At 52.6% G+C, this 17,913-nt stretch overlaps 1 protein-coding gene across 1 annotated transcript in view; it reads right to left on the bottom strand.

Annotated features, from left to right (window-relative positions):
- Sh3pxd2b (SH3 and PX domains 2B) overlaps positions 1-17,713 on the bottom strand; it is an 85,938-nt gene extending 68,225 nt beyond the window's left edge. Inside the window, exon 1 of the mRNA XM_057775582.1 lies at positions 17,592-17,713. Coding sequence (XP_057631565.1) covers positions 17,592-17,666 — 75 coding nt within the window. The 5' untranslated portion in view covers positions 17,667-17,713. The remainder of the gene's footprint in view (positions 1-17,591) is intronic.
- Between the last annotated feature and the right edge of the window lie 200 nt (positions 17,714-17,913).

Below are 17,913 nucleotides of genomic sequence, written 5' to 3'. Positions count from 1 at the left end.
CTCTTTCTGAAACTGCAACACGCTGCAGTTTGTTTGATTTCCCCACACCCCATGGCAGCCCTGCCACAGGAAGTGCTGAAAAATGTGGATTTCTCTTAAATAAAAACATATTCAATTTATTCCTGGATAGGAATGCTGCCAAGCTTCATGATACTACGGAGGGACACTGGGTGCTAGTGGGCAGTTCTGGGTCCTAACAGGGAACACTGGGTGCTAGGAGGGAATGCTGGGTGCTCAGAGGGAAAGCTGGGTACTCAGGGGAAGTACTAGGACGATAGAGGTGGGCAAGCCAAGGCGCAGGCAGGACCGGCAGCTCTGGCCCTGGATCTGGGCCTGTTTACTCTCATGTACCACCAGGCCCAGCTCTCACAGATCACCTGCCAGGAAGGTGGGGTCACCCTGGGGTGAGACAGTGCAGGAGGAAACCATATATACTTGAGATCAACCAGTGGGAGGACAGGTTAGCTTCACCCCAACCTACGTGCCTCTCAAGTCCTTACTCCCAGTTCTCCAGGCCCCAAGCCAGAGCTTTCCTGTCCCCAAGTCAGCAGCAGGAATCACTAAACTCAGTGGCACCCTGCAGCAAGAGACAAAGAGACACCGGAGATGGCAGGCTGCCAATTTCTCTCCCTCCCTCTCTCTCTCTTTTCCATTTTTTTTTTTCAATTAGGTGAATGGCTGGAATGGGGCCCAGACACAAGAGTCCGCAGTGCCCTGCACCAGTTAGGACGCACCAGAGTTAGGGCTGCAGCCTGGCTGTCTCTGTCCGCTCTGCACACGGCAAGGCAGGGGGCTGGTGGCTGAGGGCTGTGATTATACCTGGATGCAGGTATGTGGCCAGGAGGCTGGCAGGAGGTGGAGGTGACTCTAAAGGGGCAGCTGGGGCCTTTGTCCGACGTGCTACTCAACTTCGACTACTCACAAGGCAGACACACAGACCTGCTCTGAACCAACTGGGGCCGTGGCCATGCAGAGCAGAGAACGTCACGTGCATGTAAGGACCTCAGCCAGGAGCACGAGACTGTCTCTCTCATGGGGGGGGGGGACTTTCTCTGCCTTCTCTTGTCCTCACATTAAGTTGCCTCCCATTGGAGCCTCAACAGACAGCCTGCGTCTGAGTCGGCCAGTATTCTCTGGGCTCCCTAGATGCCAGAGCCACCCTCTCAGCAAGACACCAGAGGACACCAAGTCATGTGCCCAGCTAGCACTCACTCCCACAGGACCCTCCAGCTGCAGGGTCAGCCTGTCTTACCGCTGTTCCGCCAGGGCCCGGGAACAGTGGGCTTTTGAAACATCCAGTAAAAAGAGAGATGAAAAGCCCAAACAGGGCTCCATGGTCAAAGATCACAGTGACCTTTCTCAGTCACAATGCTCCCGAAATGAACGAATGAACAGCTCGGTTGTCAAGAGGAACAGGAACAGAAGTGCTTTGTGATGAAAATGTAGCCATAGGCCGAGCTTGGAGGAAACCCTCGCTCTGCTAGCTGCTCCAGCCACTCTAAGCAGCAGTGGATGTATGATGTCCCCGGGTCACAGACGCTTCATAGGAGCTTCGTCCCATTGCTAACTGAGACGTCTCAGGTGTTCTTTGGGAGAACTAGACTGTCCATTGCCGTGCCCTGTCTGTAGCAGCCCTTATTAAGAACTCAGAACATTAGACCATCCAGGTGTGGTGGTGCGCGCCTTAAACCACAGTACTCAGGAGGCAGAGGCAGGTGGATTTCTGTGAGTTTGAAGCCAGTCTGGTCTATGTAGCGAGTTTCAAGCTAGTCAACGATGTACAGAGAGACTTTATCTCAAAAAGAAAAGGAACATTAGATCGAAAAAGTTATCTGTTCTGTTTTGTGATCTTATCCCAGGCTGGCCTTGAACTCCTGATTCTTCCTCCTTCCTCTACCCTGATGAAAACCTGCTGGGGGTTAGAGGAGCCCGATAGTGCTTGTCCTCTGTCTGGTCATAGCGCCCAGACCTGGCAATTAACAAGTCTGGGTTGGAGCTCACAGCATGACGTGTCCCTTCTCCTGGGCACACTTGAGATGAAAGCCCCATCAGCAGAAGTTGGAGCGTTGGTGAGCAGGGAAGCCAGCCCTCAGATTCTTGTGCATGGGCACGCCTGGGGCTATTCACACATCGGCCAATGTCCCCTCATGTTAGGAGGACATTCAGGGCCAAAGGCTAGAGCTGCTACTGGACTAGCCAGGCAAAGAACACTGCTTGCAGACCAAGGCCCTAGAGGATGGAAACACCGCTGGCCTGGGCCTGTGGCTCCAGCTGGGCCTTGGCTGCCAACTCACACACTTCTGCACACATCTGGCCCGAGCGGCATGGGAACTTTCCAATGGCAAGCAGCAGTGCTGGCGCCAAAGCCCAGGCTCAGGACACCAACCTGCAGGCTGGCTTTCTAGGAACAACTCCAGGGCAGGCACTCAGGGCTTGTTGAGATCTTGAAGACTGCCAGGCCTTAGGAGTGCCTGGGCTATGTGAGAGGGGTTGAAGACAGTTGGGGCTGCCCTGTGTTGACAGGGTTGCCCGGGGCCATGGAGCTAATGACAGCACCGGCTAGGTGTGCCACACAGCTACTTCCTTTGTGATATGCCACTGGTTTTTAACTCACAGAGAGTCAATAGTTCACCCAAGGTCACATAGCCACCTGTGACAGAGCTGGGAATGGGACTCAGCCTGTGGGATGTAGGAGCCAAAGCCCACGGAATGTGGTCAGACACCTAAAGGGCCTAGAACAATACCCAGCACCCAGCGGTTGCTTAGTAGAGATCTTAGTAGGGTTTCTTCATGGGCCACAGGCCATCTGGTTACCCTGTAGAACACAAGGGGGCTAGTTCTGCTAGTGGCACCTGGGGACACTTTCTGGGTCAGAAACAATTGCTCTAGGTCTTGAGGGGCGATGGTGTCTTCTATCTGGCAATCACACTAATGATCTGTCCTCCTAGGAAACCAACCCCGTGCGGTGGAACATATGATCTGCCCCATTTTGTAGCACACAAAAATGACGTTCAGAGAGGCCACAACGCCACTCGTCCAAAGTCAGCCAGGAACTGAGCAGGGATGTGCCAGAGCAAGGGTCTGGATCCTTTCAAAACAGAAAAGCAGAGTCACGCCACAGCGAGGGACTGCCTCACCCCAGCCAGGCAGGCGACTACCCGAGAGACAAGAGATCATGAACGCTGGTGAGATGCCCCAGGAGAAGGCTCCTGCCTAGCTCATGGGGATGTGAGCTAGTACTAGACTGTGGGAAACAGCATGGAGGTTCCTCCACACTCCAGAGCTAGAACTATCGTCATAAGACCCAGAAGCCTGCTCCTGGAGACACCGCCAGAGGAAGTGAAATCAGTATGAGGAAGAAATAGCTGGACCCCCACGCTCACTACAGTACTGCTGACAACACCCCAGGAACAGCTCTGTAGCGGATGAAGGAACAGCTGAGAAAATGTGGCGGTGCACAATGGAGCAAAACCTGGCTAGACAAAGAATGTGGCAACTTTGGTGGAGCCGACGACAGTAAGTTGCGTGAAATAGTTAAGGCACAGGCAATTACGCCACGATTTCACTTGTGCGGTGTCTTAGGGTTTCTATCGCTGTGATGAAACACCTTGACCAAAGCAACTTGGGGAGGAAAAGGTTTATTTCAGCTTACGCTGCCAGGTAACAGTCCACTGCTGAGGGAAGTCAGGACAGGCACTCAAGCAGGGCAGGAACCTGGAGGCAGGAGATGATGCAGGGGCCATGGAGGGTGCTGCTTACTGGCCTGCTCATTGTGGTTTGCTTAGCCTGCTTTCTGATAGAACTCAGGACCACCTTGTCCAGGGATGGCACCACCTACCATGGGCTGGGCTCTTTCCCATCAATCATTAACTAAGAAAAAGTCCTACAGGCTTGCCTACAGCCTGATCTTAAGGAGGCATTTTCTCAGTTGAGGCTCCCCCTTCACAGATGACTCTAACCTGTGTCAAGTTGGCATGGAACTAGCCAGTGCACACAGAGAAGCTAAAAACTGTGGATCTCACGGATGGAGGTGGCCAGAGGCTGGGAGGGCTAGAGACGGGATGGTTACTGGGAGATAGGATACAATTAGACAGGAGGGTGGGTGTCCAATATTCTACAGTGCCACAGAGCAACCATGGTGGGTGGCAGTTAACTGTATGCTTTGAAGAAGTTACAAGAGAGGATTTGGGACATCCCCACACAGCAATGATGACTTATCAGAGATGATGAACACACCAGTAGCCCGATCTGGTCATCACACACACGCATGCTCAGATGTCAGCATGTACGCCATGAACATGTGTGACCATTACATGTCAATCTAAAGAAGAATACTGAAACAAAACACAACCCTGCCTCTAGCACTTGGCCAGATGATGTGGAGTTGACTGCGGGAGGTGAATGACATCGCCATGGAAGATGGGCACGGCACTGGTGAACAGGTGCGGGCTGCAGGATTAATGGCCAGAGAAAATGAACCAGCCATGGCCTGACCATGCCTGCTGTCCTTGGTCGTTTTCAAGAGTGATCACTCTGAGTAGGGCATACTGGCAGGGGTGGTAATCCAGCATTAGGGATGCTGAAGCAGTAGGAGAATTGATTCCAGCTCAGTCCAGGCTACACAGTGAGTTTCAGGCCAACCCGAGTTATATAAAAAGACTATCTCAAAAATGACCGCCTGGTAAACATGGCAGGGCTTAAGATACCAGAATTCCACACTTGCTGGTCCCCTCACCATGTGTGTCCAACTCCTGCCCTTTGGCCATCCAGCTGTGTGTCTTGGGCAAGTCCCCCCCCCCTCAGCCTTTGTTCTCCCTCTGTAACACGAGGTGACATCTAGCCAACTGCATGCACAGTGCCAGCACCCACGTGGCGCCCAATGAGGTTGGTTATGGCCCCGATCCACTCCAGCTATCTGGGTGAGCCTGGAAGTCCACAGAACTGAGTCCAGAAGCCCCCATCCTGTCAGGAGCCTGGCACTTCCCACAACAAGAAGGGCAATGGGAACTGATGAGGGTGTTGGCTGGGAGATGCAGGCTGGGGTGGCAGGAAAGGCAGACAAAGAAGCCTGCTGCTCATGGACGAGTTGGCCATCCCCTCCACGACATGGCTTCCTTCACCTGGGCCCAGCCTGCTCTCCACCGTTGGTCAACCAGACAAGGTCTTCCTAAAACAGAGCTGTGATTTGTGTCCCAAGCATTCCTGTGTTTTGTCTCCAGTTTACCACATGGGACCTTTAAGAAATGGGGCACAGTTCCAGGTGATTGAGTCTCTAGGGGACTATGTGGTTCTGCCAGGACTCCATTAATTCTATAGGAACAGACAGTTGTAAAAGGACAATTTCTGTTCTCTGGCATCCTTTCCTCCCCCGTGATAGCTCCTGACATCACATCTACCAGGACAGCTGAGGGCCCTCACCACTGCTGCCCTACGATCTGGACGTTTTGTGTTTTGACACCTGTGAGCTAAAGAAATGTTTAAGTTCCTCAACCTCTGGCATTTTGTGACAGAAATAGAAAACTGACTAATGCATACAGCACTTAAGCTAATTCCCCTCCTGTCTAGGGCCCCTTCATGGCTCCTTTTAAAGAAAAACCAGCAAATACCATGGGTTTGTATTTAATGAGCACGATTCTAGCGTGGGGCAGATGGGCGAAGGAGCATGGCGGCACAAATACCACTTCCACCTCAGACATACCCTTCCTGCATCACAGGCCAGGTTCTGTGAGTATGACTGGCCACCTGTGTCCAGCCTTGCTGGCCCAGGACCTGATGGATGCGGATGCTACCATTCCAGTTAGGGCTCTGTGTGGACTCCCACGTCATCCTACACTGTCCTCTCCTCTTTAGGGAAAACTGGATAATACACAAAAACAAGGCAGCTTCATGTGACTGCTGACCGCATGCCAGCCACAGTCCATGTCTCCGCAGCTCTGCTCTGCTCTGCCCTGTAGGGAGGTCCCCGGGCTACAGCTCCTGTTTTGCAATGAGGACGGTATGTGGGGAGGGTGAGGAACTCGCTCTGTCCAGACAGCAACAAGCAGACCTAGGAACTGCAGAGTCTGAGGCCTTAAAGCCATCCACATTCCCACACACGAGACGACGCTCTTGGCACACTCCCCAGACCCTAGGCCTGCACACAAACGCTTTGCTAATGAAGATCACACCGTATCTGGCCATCCCTCTCTGTCCTCAAGGCGTGGCTCTGGGTTCCCTCCAGACCCTCCCATCCACTTCAGACCATCTCTAGAAGGCTTAAACACCTAACCCGACGCGCACACAATGTAAACAGCTGCCGTACACGTTCAATACATACACGGCTATCTCAGGCCTAACCACACAGACACGACCATCGCAGGCCTAACCACACAGACACGACCATCGCAGGCCTAACAACACAGGCATGACCATATCAGGCCTAACTATACAGATATGACCATCTCAGGTCTAACTACACACACACAACCAGACCATCACAGGCCTAACCACACAGACATAACCATCTCAGGCCTAACCACACAAAACACTCCAGCAACAGGTAAATCGTCTCCCAATATTTTCTTTTTTTTTTCCCCTTCAATAGTTCTGGTTGGTTCCAGCCTGTGCACAGACTGTAGGCACAGAGACCGACTGGACGACTTATGTTTTTAATTTGTCTTGTACGGTGAGCATCTCTCCATTTCACTAAACAAGATCGGAACAAACCTCTTTTGAAAGTTCCTTGGTCCACAGCGACACAGTATTTCACATTCTTTCCCAGCAGTAGATACTTAAGCTATTTTGAATAGTTTTAATACTGATATCTTAACCTGCCAGTCCTCACAGAAGCTGATTAATCTGAACTTTAGTGACCTGGACCCTCATCCATCTAGAACATGGACATGTGTGCAACCGTTCCTGACTGGTTGTGTACTTGAGGCTGCTGATTAAAACCCCTGAGGCTTGGATCCCAGTACCTGGGAGGCAGACAGCCAGGCTACATGGTGAGACCCCGTCTTAAAAGAAGATACAGACGCACAGAGACAAGTCACATTGCTGGTTCGAAAGCTGACCGTGGACGTAAAGACGTAAGAGGGAACAAGCTGCGGGCGGAACTCTAGTTACTACCCAGCCTGCTGCTCTCACGCAACGTCCTCAAACACAATGTTTATCCTTAAAAAGAAAATAGGGAACCATTCTCAGCACTTCTGTGTGCCAGGAAGTGAACGAAATCCTCTCTGTGACTAAGCCACCTCAGTCATTATCCTACCCTTATTTCCCAGAAGAAAGAATGGGCACAGAGAGGCTAAGCCACTAACTCCAGCTCACAGAGCCAGGCCACCTCCAGGCCACCTGGCCACCAACCTCTGAGCATTCTACCCAGGGGCATTCGTTCTTCTGGGGAGCCCATTTGGCAATCTCATGTAATTCACTACTCCATCTGAAAATGATTTAAAACTCCATAAAATACATAGGATTTCGAATGAAACTAAGTCAAACTCCATTTATTAAATTGAAAAGCAAAATTGTAAATAGCCATGTTTATTAACTTTTTTTAAAAAAAATCTCAATAAATCATGTGATACCATGATTTTAAGCAGTGATGAGGACCAGAGAATTATTTAAAAATATGCAGAAAAAATTAGCGAATTTATCTGAAAATATAGTCACATCAGGACAGAATGGAAGGCATTCTCAAAGAATGTGAAAACAGAGATCTAGCCCTTTTCTAAGTCCTAGGCCCATGCTGGGGACCCTCTGCTAGATGGCACTGGCTCCCCAGTCCCCAAGCGTCCATCCACATTTGGCTTCCCTCACAGGGACCGGGATGCGATGTCCCGACCCCAACCCTGTCCCTTCCACCCTCTTCGTCACAGATGCACCTCAGCAGAGGTGACCCCTTTAAGGACAGCCCTGCGTCTGCTCATCACTGCTTCTCTCTCTGGCCCTGATCCACAGCTGGCTCCAGGCAGACATTAAGCCACATCTGTGGAACTGACTGGAAGCCAAGGGTGGCCCAAAGCCACAGCTGCTGATTCACGCACTGGCCCGAGAGGAGGAAACAGTGACGCCACCTCGTGGGTTCTGGCTGGTGGGCCAGCACTGTGGGCGGAGGTTCGTGAAATCCTGCTTCATTAAGCAGAATTGAGCACGCCAACCCTGTGGGCTTTCGGGCAGCTTCCCTAGGGTGAGGGGCAGAGAGCTGCTGCTTCCCACCACTTCAGTCGAGTGTGATCCTGAGCGAACTGCCTGGTCTCCACAGGTGTGAAGCTGAAGAGGACAGTCTCACACGTCACTCGTGCATGGTGTCACCTGCCCAGTCCAAGCCTCCTCCTTCCAACCCTGGTGCCCTTTGACCTCAGCTGCCCACTACTTGAAGAGTAGGACTGTCAATCAGGATATCCCACCTCTACCCGGAAGATGGCCAGGTGATCTGGCCAATTGGAGTCCTTAAAGCTGTGGTATCTGGGGGTGCTAATGTCACTCACGCCCCATTTGCTCAGAGATGGGGAGCAGAGAGGTTCATCTGGTTCTGTACACTACTGTGTGGTTCAAGTTGGTCAGGCTTTGTGTGTGGTTTCTCGGTCACTTACTGAGGATCAGCCTTTTAGTCTGGAACACTGTCTCACACGCTCAGCAGCATTAGGTTTGAGACCCTTGAGCACGTGTGAGAAACAGTCAGGTCAATGAAAGTTACTGTCTGACATTATTATCATAATTAGCAATAAAAATGTCGTTAAATTCTGAAAGCAAAACAGACTTATACACCGCTCAAATGTCAGAATCCCAGTGGCTTTTACACTGTCCCCTGAAGAGCCAGTCTTGGCTCCACTGTCCACATGGGTTCTGCCCTCTTCCTGCTCCTGGGATGCAGGCAGAAGGCCCAAGGAACCATCTTCCCTCGGAGGATCAGCTTCTCTCTAAAGATCAGCCTCCCTCCAAAGATCAGCTTTCCCTTCGAGGATCAACTCTCTGAGGATCAGTTTCCCTCCAAGAATCAGCTTCTCTCTGAGGATCAGCTTCTCTTTGTGGATCAGCTTCTGAGGATCAGCTTCTCTCTGTGGATCAGCTTCTCTCTGAGAATCAGCTTCTTTCTCTGCTCAGTGGCTTTCACTGTGCATATCACTCATGCAGAGCACCGAAGCCCCAGTTCCAGCCCACATCCATGGAACCAGATGCCCAGGTCTCTTAATTTCCTATCCATGGCTTCTATCTCCACTTCTCACATCACTTCTTCTTGCCCAGTCTCTGTCTGTCTTCGCTGTCAAGTCTTTCTTACTCTTGTCCACTGGGCATCACCCCTCCCATCCTGGGTGATCAGCCTCAGGTTACCTCCCCAGTGTTTACCTTCATGGGGTCCAGGGCCACAAGCAGCCCCAGGTGATCTGTCTGTCTGCCCTCTTTCCTGGATATCCTCTGCCTATATGGACATTGTCTCCGCATTTTCAAAGTACCTGGCCCAAGGGTGCCTTGTGTTTGTCCATGGATTCTCAGGACACAGTAGACTTCCCGGCAGGAAGAAGCTGAAGTGCTGTTTTCAGAGACGAATCTCTGGCAACATTGAATGAAGCGCAGTGCCCAGTAGAACTTAATTTCAGCTAAGTGATGAATCACCGTTGAGTGCCAGTACGGTCCAGATACTGCGTACGCATTATCTGGAACTCATATTGTACTGGGTGTACTGGGTTCTCATTTGCTCAGTCAGGATGGGCCGAGATAGGACTGCAGAGGCTGATGGTGGAGTTCCGCTCCCTCCACCCCATCCTCTCTGTAGCTCATGAAGAAAGCTTGGGCCAGCAAGCAAGAGGGAGGAGCCCTGCAGCGGTCTGGTGAAACAGAATGCGGGATCCCAGAAGGGACAGAGTCCTGCGAGTAGGGGCAGCCACACCACTCATCCGCAGCACCACTGCTGAGCCGCTGAGTCACCTGTTACTCTGTTCCAAACTGTGTCCCTATGTTTGACCAGAAGATAGGAATGCCAGCATGGTGCAGGGTCTGGTCAGTGTCACCACTCTGGGCTCTAAGAAAGGGACCACAGAACATGAGCTTTGGAACACTGTTCCAAGGATAGGAAAACTCCAAGGACAAACATCCCAGCATCTTGTGTCCCCAGACATCCCGCACAAAAGCTTTTGAAGCCTGGCAAAGCCACCAGCTTTAAAGAAGGGACATCTTAGGGGCAGCAGTAAGCAAAAAACAGTACCAGCTCAGAGTTCGGTTCCAGATGCCACGTGCGGCCATCTGAACAGGCCTCGTGTCCCCTCCCTGCAATGGCAGGGACACAAAGGGAAGGGGCAACCAAGTCCTGAGAAGGAAGACCATTCACCAGTTTCCCTCCAAGCAACGAGGAGGCTGTGTCAGAGAGTTTGCGTCAACTTGACACAAGCTGAAGTCATCTGAAGGAAGGAAGCTCATTGAGAAAATGACTCAAGATCCAGCTGTCAGGCATTTTCTTAATTAGTGATTGATGGGAGGCGGCCCTGCTCACTGTGGGTGGTGCCATTCCTGGGCTGGTGGTCCTGGGTTCTATATGAAAGCAGGCTGGGCAAGCCAAGAGGGACAAGCCAGTGAGCAGCACTCCTCCATGCCTTCTGCATCAGATCCTGCCTCCAGGTTCCTGCCTCGGCCTCCCGCAATGGACTGTGACTCAGGATATGTAAGCCAAATAAACGCTTTCCTCCCCAAAGGTCATGGTGTTTCATCACAGGAATAATAACCATAACTAAGATAGATGGGTAATTTGCAAGCAGAGACCAGGCATCATGAATAGGACGTGCAGCTCAATGGGAGGGTCCCCAGTCTGGTCCTTTCTGGTGGTACAGTAACTGTGCCACTTGCCCAAGGTGGGCACCTGAGTTGGGGAGCCCTCAAACATACAAAATACCCCAGCAGCAGGGGTCAGGGCACACCTCTAACTGAAGGACTTTTCTGGCATCCTGTGACCTCAGGGAGCAGCACGCCAGAGTGTCTGCAGGACTCCGGGCTGCATGAATCTGCACCCATCCTTAGCTGCAGGCACCACGAAGGACTGGACCCTCTGGGTGAAACACACTAGAGCCAGGAAATCACGTGTCTGGTTGCCCTGTGGGATTTCACACACTCATAGCTTTTGCTTCTTCAGCTCATGGCTAGAAAGCCGCATGCAAGCCCGTCATGTGTGGCAGAAATGGAAGAAGAGTGTCTATGGTCAGCAGAAGCCCATCCGAGGAGGCCTTGCTCTCGGAGGATGGGGGATCCAGAGGGACTTCACAGGCGGACAGCAGGATGTGGGAAGCTGCTGGAGCCACCTTGGCTCGGCGTGGCCTCTCTTTTAAAACAAGCAGTCATTCGTTTTTATTTTCACTAAAAACAGGGCCATGTGTATATTGCAGAACATTTGGAAAACATAAAAAAACACCGACAAGCAAAAAAAGAAAAAAGTGCAACATATTTTATCGGCTCTATTTCTGGGTCTGCGATGGTCATTTCCACCCTTCACCGGCAATCTGCAGGAAGGGCCCGAGTATGAGCACGTACCCATAGCCAGTCTGACCGTGATGCCCTGGTAGGAGCCAGGGACATCTACACCACCCTCCTGGAATTCTGCATGTACACGTCACGTGCATCCAATTCTCTACCGATGGGCATTTAAGCAGCCACCACCCTCAACTAGTAAATAACAGTATACATGGGTGTTTCTAGTTAAGGCTGCTCTTGTCAGGCCTGCACCGGGGCCTGGGCCCACTGTCATACTCATGCGAGCCTCTTCAAATTGGAACTACTGACAACCCCATCTTATAGATGGGAACACTGAGTACAGAGATGGTGAATGATCTGATGGTGGTCACAGAGGTTGGTAAACAGCAGAGAAGAAATCTGAACCCACTGGTCTGGTGGGCCTGCTCCATCCACTAAGGGCACAGGTTTAAAGTCTGCACCCATTCACTGTTGCGACTGCTTGGAGCTATGCTAGTTCACCCAGAGTATGAGAGGAGTAGCTGGGACACCTCCCTTGGAGCAGGCTTCCAGTAAGGGGAGGGCTTGTTGCCTGCACTCGGGGCTGAGGGGACTGGAGCAGTCAGCACAGTTGTCAAGGTCCCAGAAGAGCATCCTGAAGACATCTTACTTGCCACCTGCTCGGCACAGCTCCCTTCTATGACAGGCACCTCACCTTTTTTTCTCAGCCTCAAGAAAGCAACAGACACTTTTTAAAAAAAGTTCTACTCAGGGGCTGGAGAGATGGCTCGGTAATTAAGAGCATCTGCTGCTCTTCCAGAGGGCCCACGTGTGGTTCCCAGCACCCAGGCAACTGCAGCGCCAGAGGACTGAACATCCTCTTCTGGCCCTCGAGAGCATCAGCATATTCATATCCACTCATACAGACAAGCACATGTGCACATAGATAAAAATAAATCTCCTTTGCAAAATGCTGCAAGGGTGCTAGTGTTGTCTGACAGTCACGGTGAGGGACAGAACCATCTGCAGAGGAGGCTGCAGGGCTCTTCACGCTGCAGCATGACACCCAGGCTGGGCAGGGGCTGAAGGAGAGAGCAGAAGCGTGAAGGAAGGGGCTGCACATCTCAGCAGTGGATCCAGACCATAGTCAAGCTGTGGTTCTTCATGGCCACCACTAATGGCTGTCGTCAGGCTCAGCACTGAGGATCAGCATTTAAACCCACGTCATTCAGACACCCTAGAAAGTGCCAGTGGCAGACATCCTGGCTCAGCAGTGATGAGAACCAAAACCAGGCTTCGCCACCACACGACAAAGGTAAGCCGGGAAGAAGTGTGCTAGTCACTGGCAGTTTTCTCCAGCAGAATTCTAGCACCTTCGAATTCTCTCACTATCTTCTCAGGAGGCGCCACCTCGCTCACAAAGCCAGAAGCCACGGTTGGGCGGGGCGGCCCTACTGCCACAAAGAACTTGTTGCATCCAGGCTACTTTGTCTCTAACATTCTCACTGGCTGCTCCGCTTTGAGGGTTTCCATAAAAGGGGCGGCAGAGGAGGGCGGTGGCTGTGGATATGCATGGGCGGCAGCAGATCTACACTCCACAGCTCAGCTTTGGGGACCACCACACAACACAGAAGACAGCTCTGGCTTCACAGAGCACAGGCAGGATCCACACTGCCTTGGCAGCGACCGTCACTCCCAGGTTTCTGGTACCTGATCAGTTAAGGAAGGACACCCTGACAATCTCTTGCTCTATGAGGATGATCCATCCACTCAGAGTTTCTCTGGAGTAAGTGACAAGGGCTGGTGACTTGCATGGGGAAGACAGAAGAACCTAGGATGACCCTGGCATCTCAGAAGAGGTGGCAACAGTGAGCCCCCTGATTTCTGGTGGGGATCCCAAGGCTGTCTCTATCTCCCAAACACACCTAGCTCAGTTCCTATGCCGTCTCTCTCTGCTGAGTGACCTCACATACACACTTTGGATCCTCTGAGTCTATGATCTCCTCGAAGGGAAACTGAGGACATTAATCTAACCACCTGCAAGATTAGTATCCCAGACGTATAAACCTTTCACATCAAGAGAAGATGAAAGGCAAAACAGACTGAGCCAGCAGCAAGGATAAACAGGCAATTCACAGAGGAGGGATCCCAGCTGGCCAATGAAGGCACAAAATGCCACTTGGCCTCATTTGCAAGCAGGGAAAGGCTAAGGAGCAGTATCACGGGACCCTACTGTGCAGCAAGCAGACTGACGTCAATTGAACGAGGCCCAGAGCAGAGGGAACCCAGGGACGTGGCTCCTGCTATGACACACAGAGCTGAGCATAAGACCCAGCAGAGTTCTGGTGCTGGGTCTAGACACAGGAACAGCTCCAACTGCTGGGAAGAACAGCCCCGAGTCCCCAGGAGAGGACCTTGAGGAGGGAGGGAAACAGCCACAAATGGAGTACGATGCAGTGGTTAAAATGAACTGGGGCTTCTGAATTAACACAGATCTAGAGCAGGGCAAGATTTTTATAGTTTCAAAGCATCAAAGACAAGATAGACTAGCAGGTAAACATGTAAAGGGCACGGAGGGGATACTGATGGCAAACGGGGTGACAGAAATGTTGTAAAACTGGACGGGGGTGATGGCTATTCAGACCTACACAGTTACGACACATGCCAGTGACCTCTATGGTTACAATGGGTCACCGCAAGGGCGACAAGTCTCTCAAACACCGAGCCGCCTCGCCAGCCAGTGAATCTGTATTTTAAAAGTGGGAGCCAGGCATGGTGGACTTTAATTCCAGCACTCAGAGGGCAAAGGCAGGAGGATTTCTGTGAGTTCCAGGCCAGCTTGGTCTCCATGGTTAGTTCCAGGCCAGCCTGGGCTACCAACTGAGAAGTTCATGGAGATGGCAAATAACAGACACAGGGCAGTAGTTTGGGGAAAAGATGTGACCGGAAGGGCACGTGGGGGCTCTGTCTATTTGCTTTATTTTAAATAAAAAGATAGAGAGGATTTGAGATGAATGCAGAACCTGGCAGAGACAGGAGTCTATCTATGGACAGGGGTGGGCTTTGTTCCCCCTGTGCCCCTGAGACACTGAAGTCACATGATGGGAGTCTACCACCCTCAAAGAGCTGTCATGACCACGAAACCCACACCAGGGTTCCACCCTGGTCAGTACGGCTGTGGGGGGCCTCCGATGCCCTTGACCCACGTGTACTATCATGGGAGGGGATCGCAACATGCCCCCCAGAGCCCACAGGTTGGTAGAAGACACTCCAGTAGGGTGGGTGGCCACAGTATCTCACTCTGAGAAGCCTTCATTCGCTCTGAAGCCCAGACTCTGAATAGAAAAGCATAGCAGGGGCTATACACAGTGACATCGGCCTTATCCACAGGTGAAGGTGGCCTTCGTGGAGAAGCTGCTAACTTGACAAGGAGGTAGAGAGGGGACCCGAGCCCCAGGCATTGTTGTCTAACTGCAGCCTCAGAACCTCTGACCCTTCGAGGCACGGGATCAGAGGGACACAGCAGCCAGGCCACTCCAAATTGATATGTATGTTGCTCTGTGGGTGCCATGACAGGGGCAAGAGTACATGGTGACACCCCGGTTAACATCCAAGAGTTTTGTGTTGGGAGCTTGGTCTCCAGTGTGGTGGTGACATGAGAAAGGGTAGTATCTAAGGGGCGGAGCCTAGGGAGAAGTAGTTAGGTCATTGGGTGCATGGCCTTAAAAGAGATTAAGATAGTCCTCCTGGGACCTCAGTTCCCAAAGGGCTGGTTGTTACAAAGGAACAAAGCGGCTCCTCCCTCATGTTCCTGGTTTCCAGTCTCACCATACAATCTCTCTATATACAAGCTCCCACCACGATACCACCTACAACTCTGTGAGGTAGACAAGAAGTCCAGGGGCCAAACTGATGAGGGAGCCCCAGCTTGGACATCCAGCTCCCCAGGCAGCTAAATAAACCTCTTTACTTTACAAAGTACTGCACACCTCAGGTGCTTGGTTATACAATAACAAACAGACTAAGATGGGTCCCAAAGGGATATGGGACACTCAAATACCTGGCCATATTTTTAGTTGCCACAACTGAGGAAAGGGGAGCTGCTGTATGGAGGGCGGAAGCGAGGTTACTTCAGCCAGGCTGCCAACACCTCTTTCCAGATCCACCTCTTTCAGTGTGTGGAGCTGGGGGACAGGTGACACAGTTCAGTCTGCTGCTGCTGGCTTTGGGACCCTGACACCATAGCGCCAAATTATCCCCTCCTCTGGATGACTCAAGGTGCATCCATCCCCACCCCCTTCCTCCTCTGGGGAATCAATGGGTGGACGGCAGGGAGAAGGCCCCTTGCCACAGCAGTGACTAAGCCGGCATTCAGAGGAACAAGTTCTCGGAACAAGCTCCCGCATGACTTCAGCACGTTTCCAATCAGAGAGACACGGTCACTACGGGGGCTACAGTTAAGGAACCTCGTGTTGGTCACATGACTGTCCCCCTGGGAGGGGACATCACCATCCCATCTTTCAGATGAGGACACAGACTTCGGAAAGTAGCAGCAACCTGGGAATCTCAGAGCTGAGCCCACAGCAAGCTGCTACATAGACTGGCTCAGTGGGCCCCTAACAACTGGTTGGAAGTTCGAGGGTACCCCTCAAAGCTTCAAATCGCTGGCAGGGAGGTGTGGGCCTGAGTGGATTCCCAGTTTTTGAGAGGAGTTTGTCCAGGGTCTCTGTGGGCATATGGGGTCTGAGAAGAGGCGTGGTTACAACTTTTTTGGTCCAGCAGGCCTGGACTTACACACCTGCTCTGTTCCTGACCGTTTGTTTTCTCGTCTGTGAAAAGGACTTGAGAAAACCACTACAGGTGTGTGACAGAACAAGAGAGGATGATGATGCCAGCCCTTGGTGGCTGTAGCTATTCTGGTTTGGCGGACTCACAGATCTGGTGGGTTCACAGATCTGGTGGCAGGTGGCATAGAGGATTCCAGACTTCCTCCAGTTGGTGTGTTACTGAAAACTGTCCCATACGCAAGAGGCAAATCAACAGGCTCCAACAAGAAACCAAGATTCGGCAGCATTCTCAACAGTTAAGGGGAAAAAAATGGGTGGGGTATGGGGAAACCAAGACAATTTAGCTGAGCTCTGAAGCAGGGAAAACTTAGCTCTATTTAAAGATACCACAGGTCCAGGAAGCAGCCCCCACTGGCTGGCCCAGGACTGAGTAACTGAATGCCTAGCCAATAACAATACATGGGAACACAGCACACCCTTTCTTGTAGAGTGTAGTGGATTCCCGGCCATCTCCTTCCAGAATTTTATGAGCGACTTATGGAAGGCATGTATATCTGCCTGCTTTGTAAGAATGACTCTCTTAAACAAATAGATCCGAAAGGGGCTTCCAGGGAGGCCCCTGGCCAGCCTTTCTCCAGCCAACGCCCTTTTCTAGTCATTGTTCCACACTTCTTTGTTAGAATTTTTTTTCCCTCCCTCTTGCTTTTTTCCTTCCTGGTTAACTTCTCCAAGGCTGCCACAGCTAGCTTCTTCCAGGCAGGGACACCATCCCCCTTCACTCTTGAAGTCCCCAGGGCCTCCTCTGGATCCACTGTCCTAATACCCAGAATCTTTGAGGTGGAGCCTCGGCCACCTCAATCGCAGACAAGGTCCCTAAGCAGCCCTGGACGCCGCTTCCCACCTGCGGGTCACCGTGGGCCGGGCCCACGGTCCACGTTCTAGAACCCTCAGCCTTCCCATCTGCAAAATGACGCCGGAGACCTATTTCTTCCATGCCTTGCCAGCTCCAAACAAAATTCTCATTTCACAGAGGGGGGTACTCCTGGGGAAACTTTACCACATTGTTAAACGGAAGTTACTGGAGAGGGGCACTCAAATGACCCATGCCCAGAAGGACGAGGGGCTTGGTTGGCTGGTACCACGAGGCTGGGTCTCTCTCCTGGTTTGTCTGCGTCTCCAGCAGAGGCTGCGGCCAGACTTTTGCTCGGGTGGGCAGGGCGGGGGCTCGTGAAGAGATGGCGGGGAGGGCGCGGGGGCCCGGGACGCGCGGGGAGATGGCGGGGAGGGCGCGGGGACCAGAGGCGCGTGGGGAGACAGACGGCAGGGAGGGCGCGGGGCACAAGTTCTGCGCGGGGCTGGGGTCGCCGCGTGGCGCGGGCGCAGACTCACATAATGCTTGTTGGGCACGCGCCGCTTCTGCACGTCCAGCACCTTCACCTCCACGATGCTGCGCCGCGGCGGCATGGCCGTTTTCCGCGCCCAGCGCCGTGCGGGCCGGACCGGGCCGAAGCGATCCGAGTCGCCGAGCACTAACCGCTGCTGCCGCCGCCGCCGCCGCCGCCCTCCGCGCCCCGCCCCGCCCCTGCCCGCCCCCGCGTCGCCCGCCCACCCCGCTTAAAGGGCCCGCCCGGCCCGGCCACGTCCGCCCGCGGGCCTTTGTCCCTAAACTCGGCGGGACGACGCGCCCCGCCCCCCCACCCCCGCGTAGGGG

The sequence above is a fragment of the Chionomys nivalis genome, chromosome 7 (assembly GCF_950005125.1).
Source record: "Chionomys nivalis chromosome 7, mChiNiv1.1, whole genome shotgun sequence".
NCBI lineage: Eukaryota > Metazoa > Chordata > Mammalia > Rodentia > Cricetidae > Chionomys > Chionomys nivalis.
The sequence above is the reverse complement of the archived record's forward strand: the minus strand, read 5'-3'. Positions and strand labels throughout refer to the sequence as shown.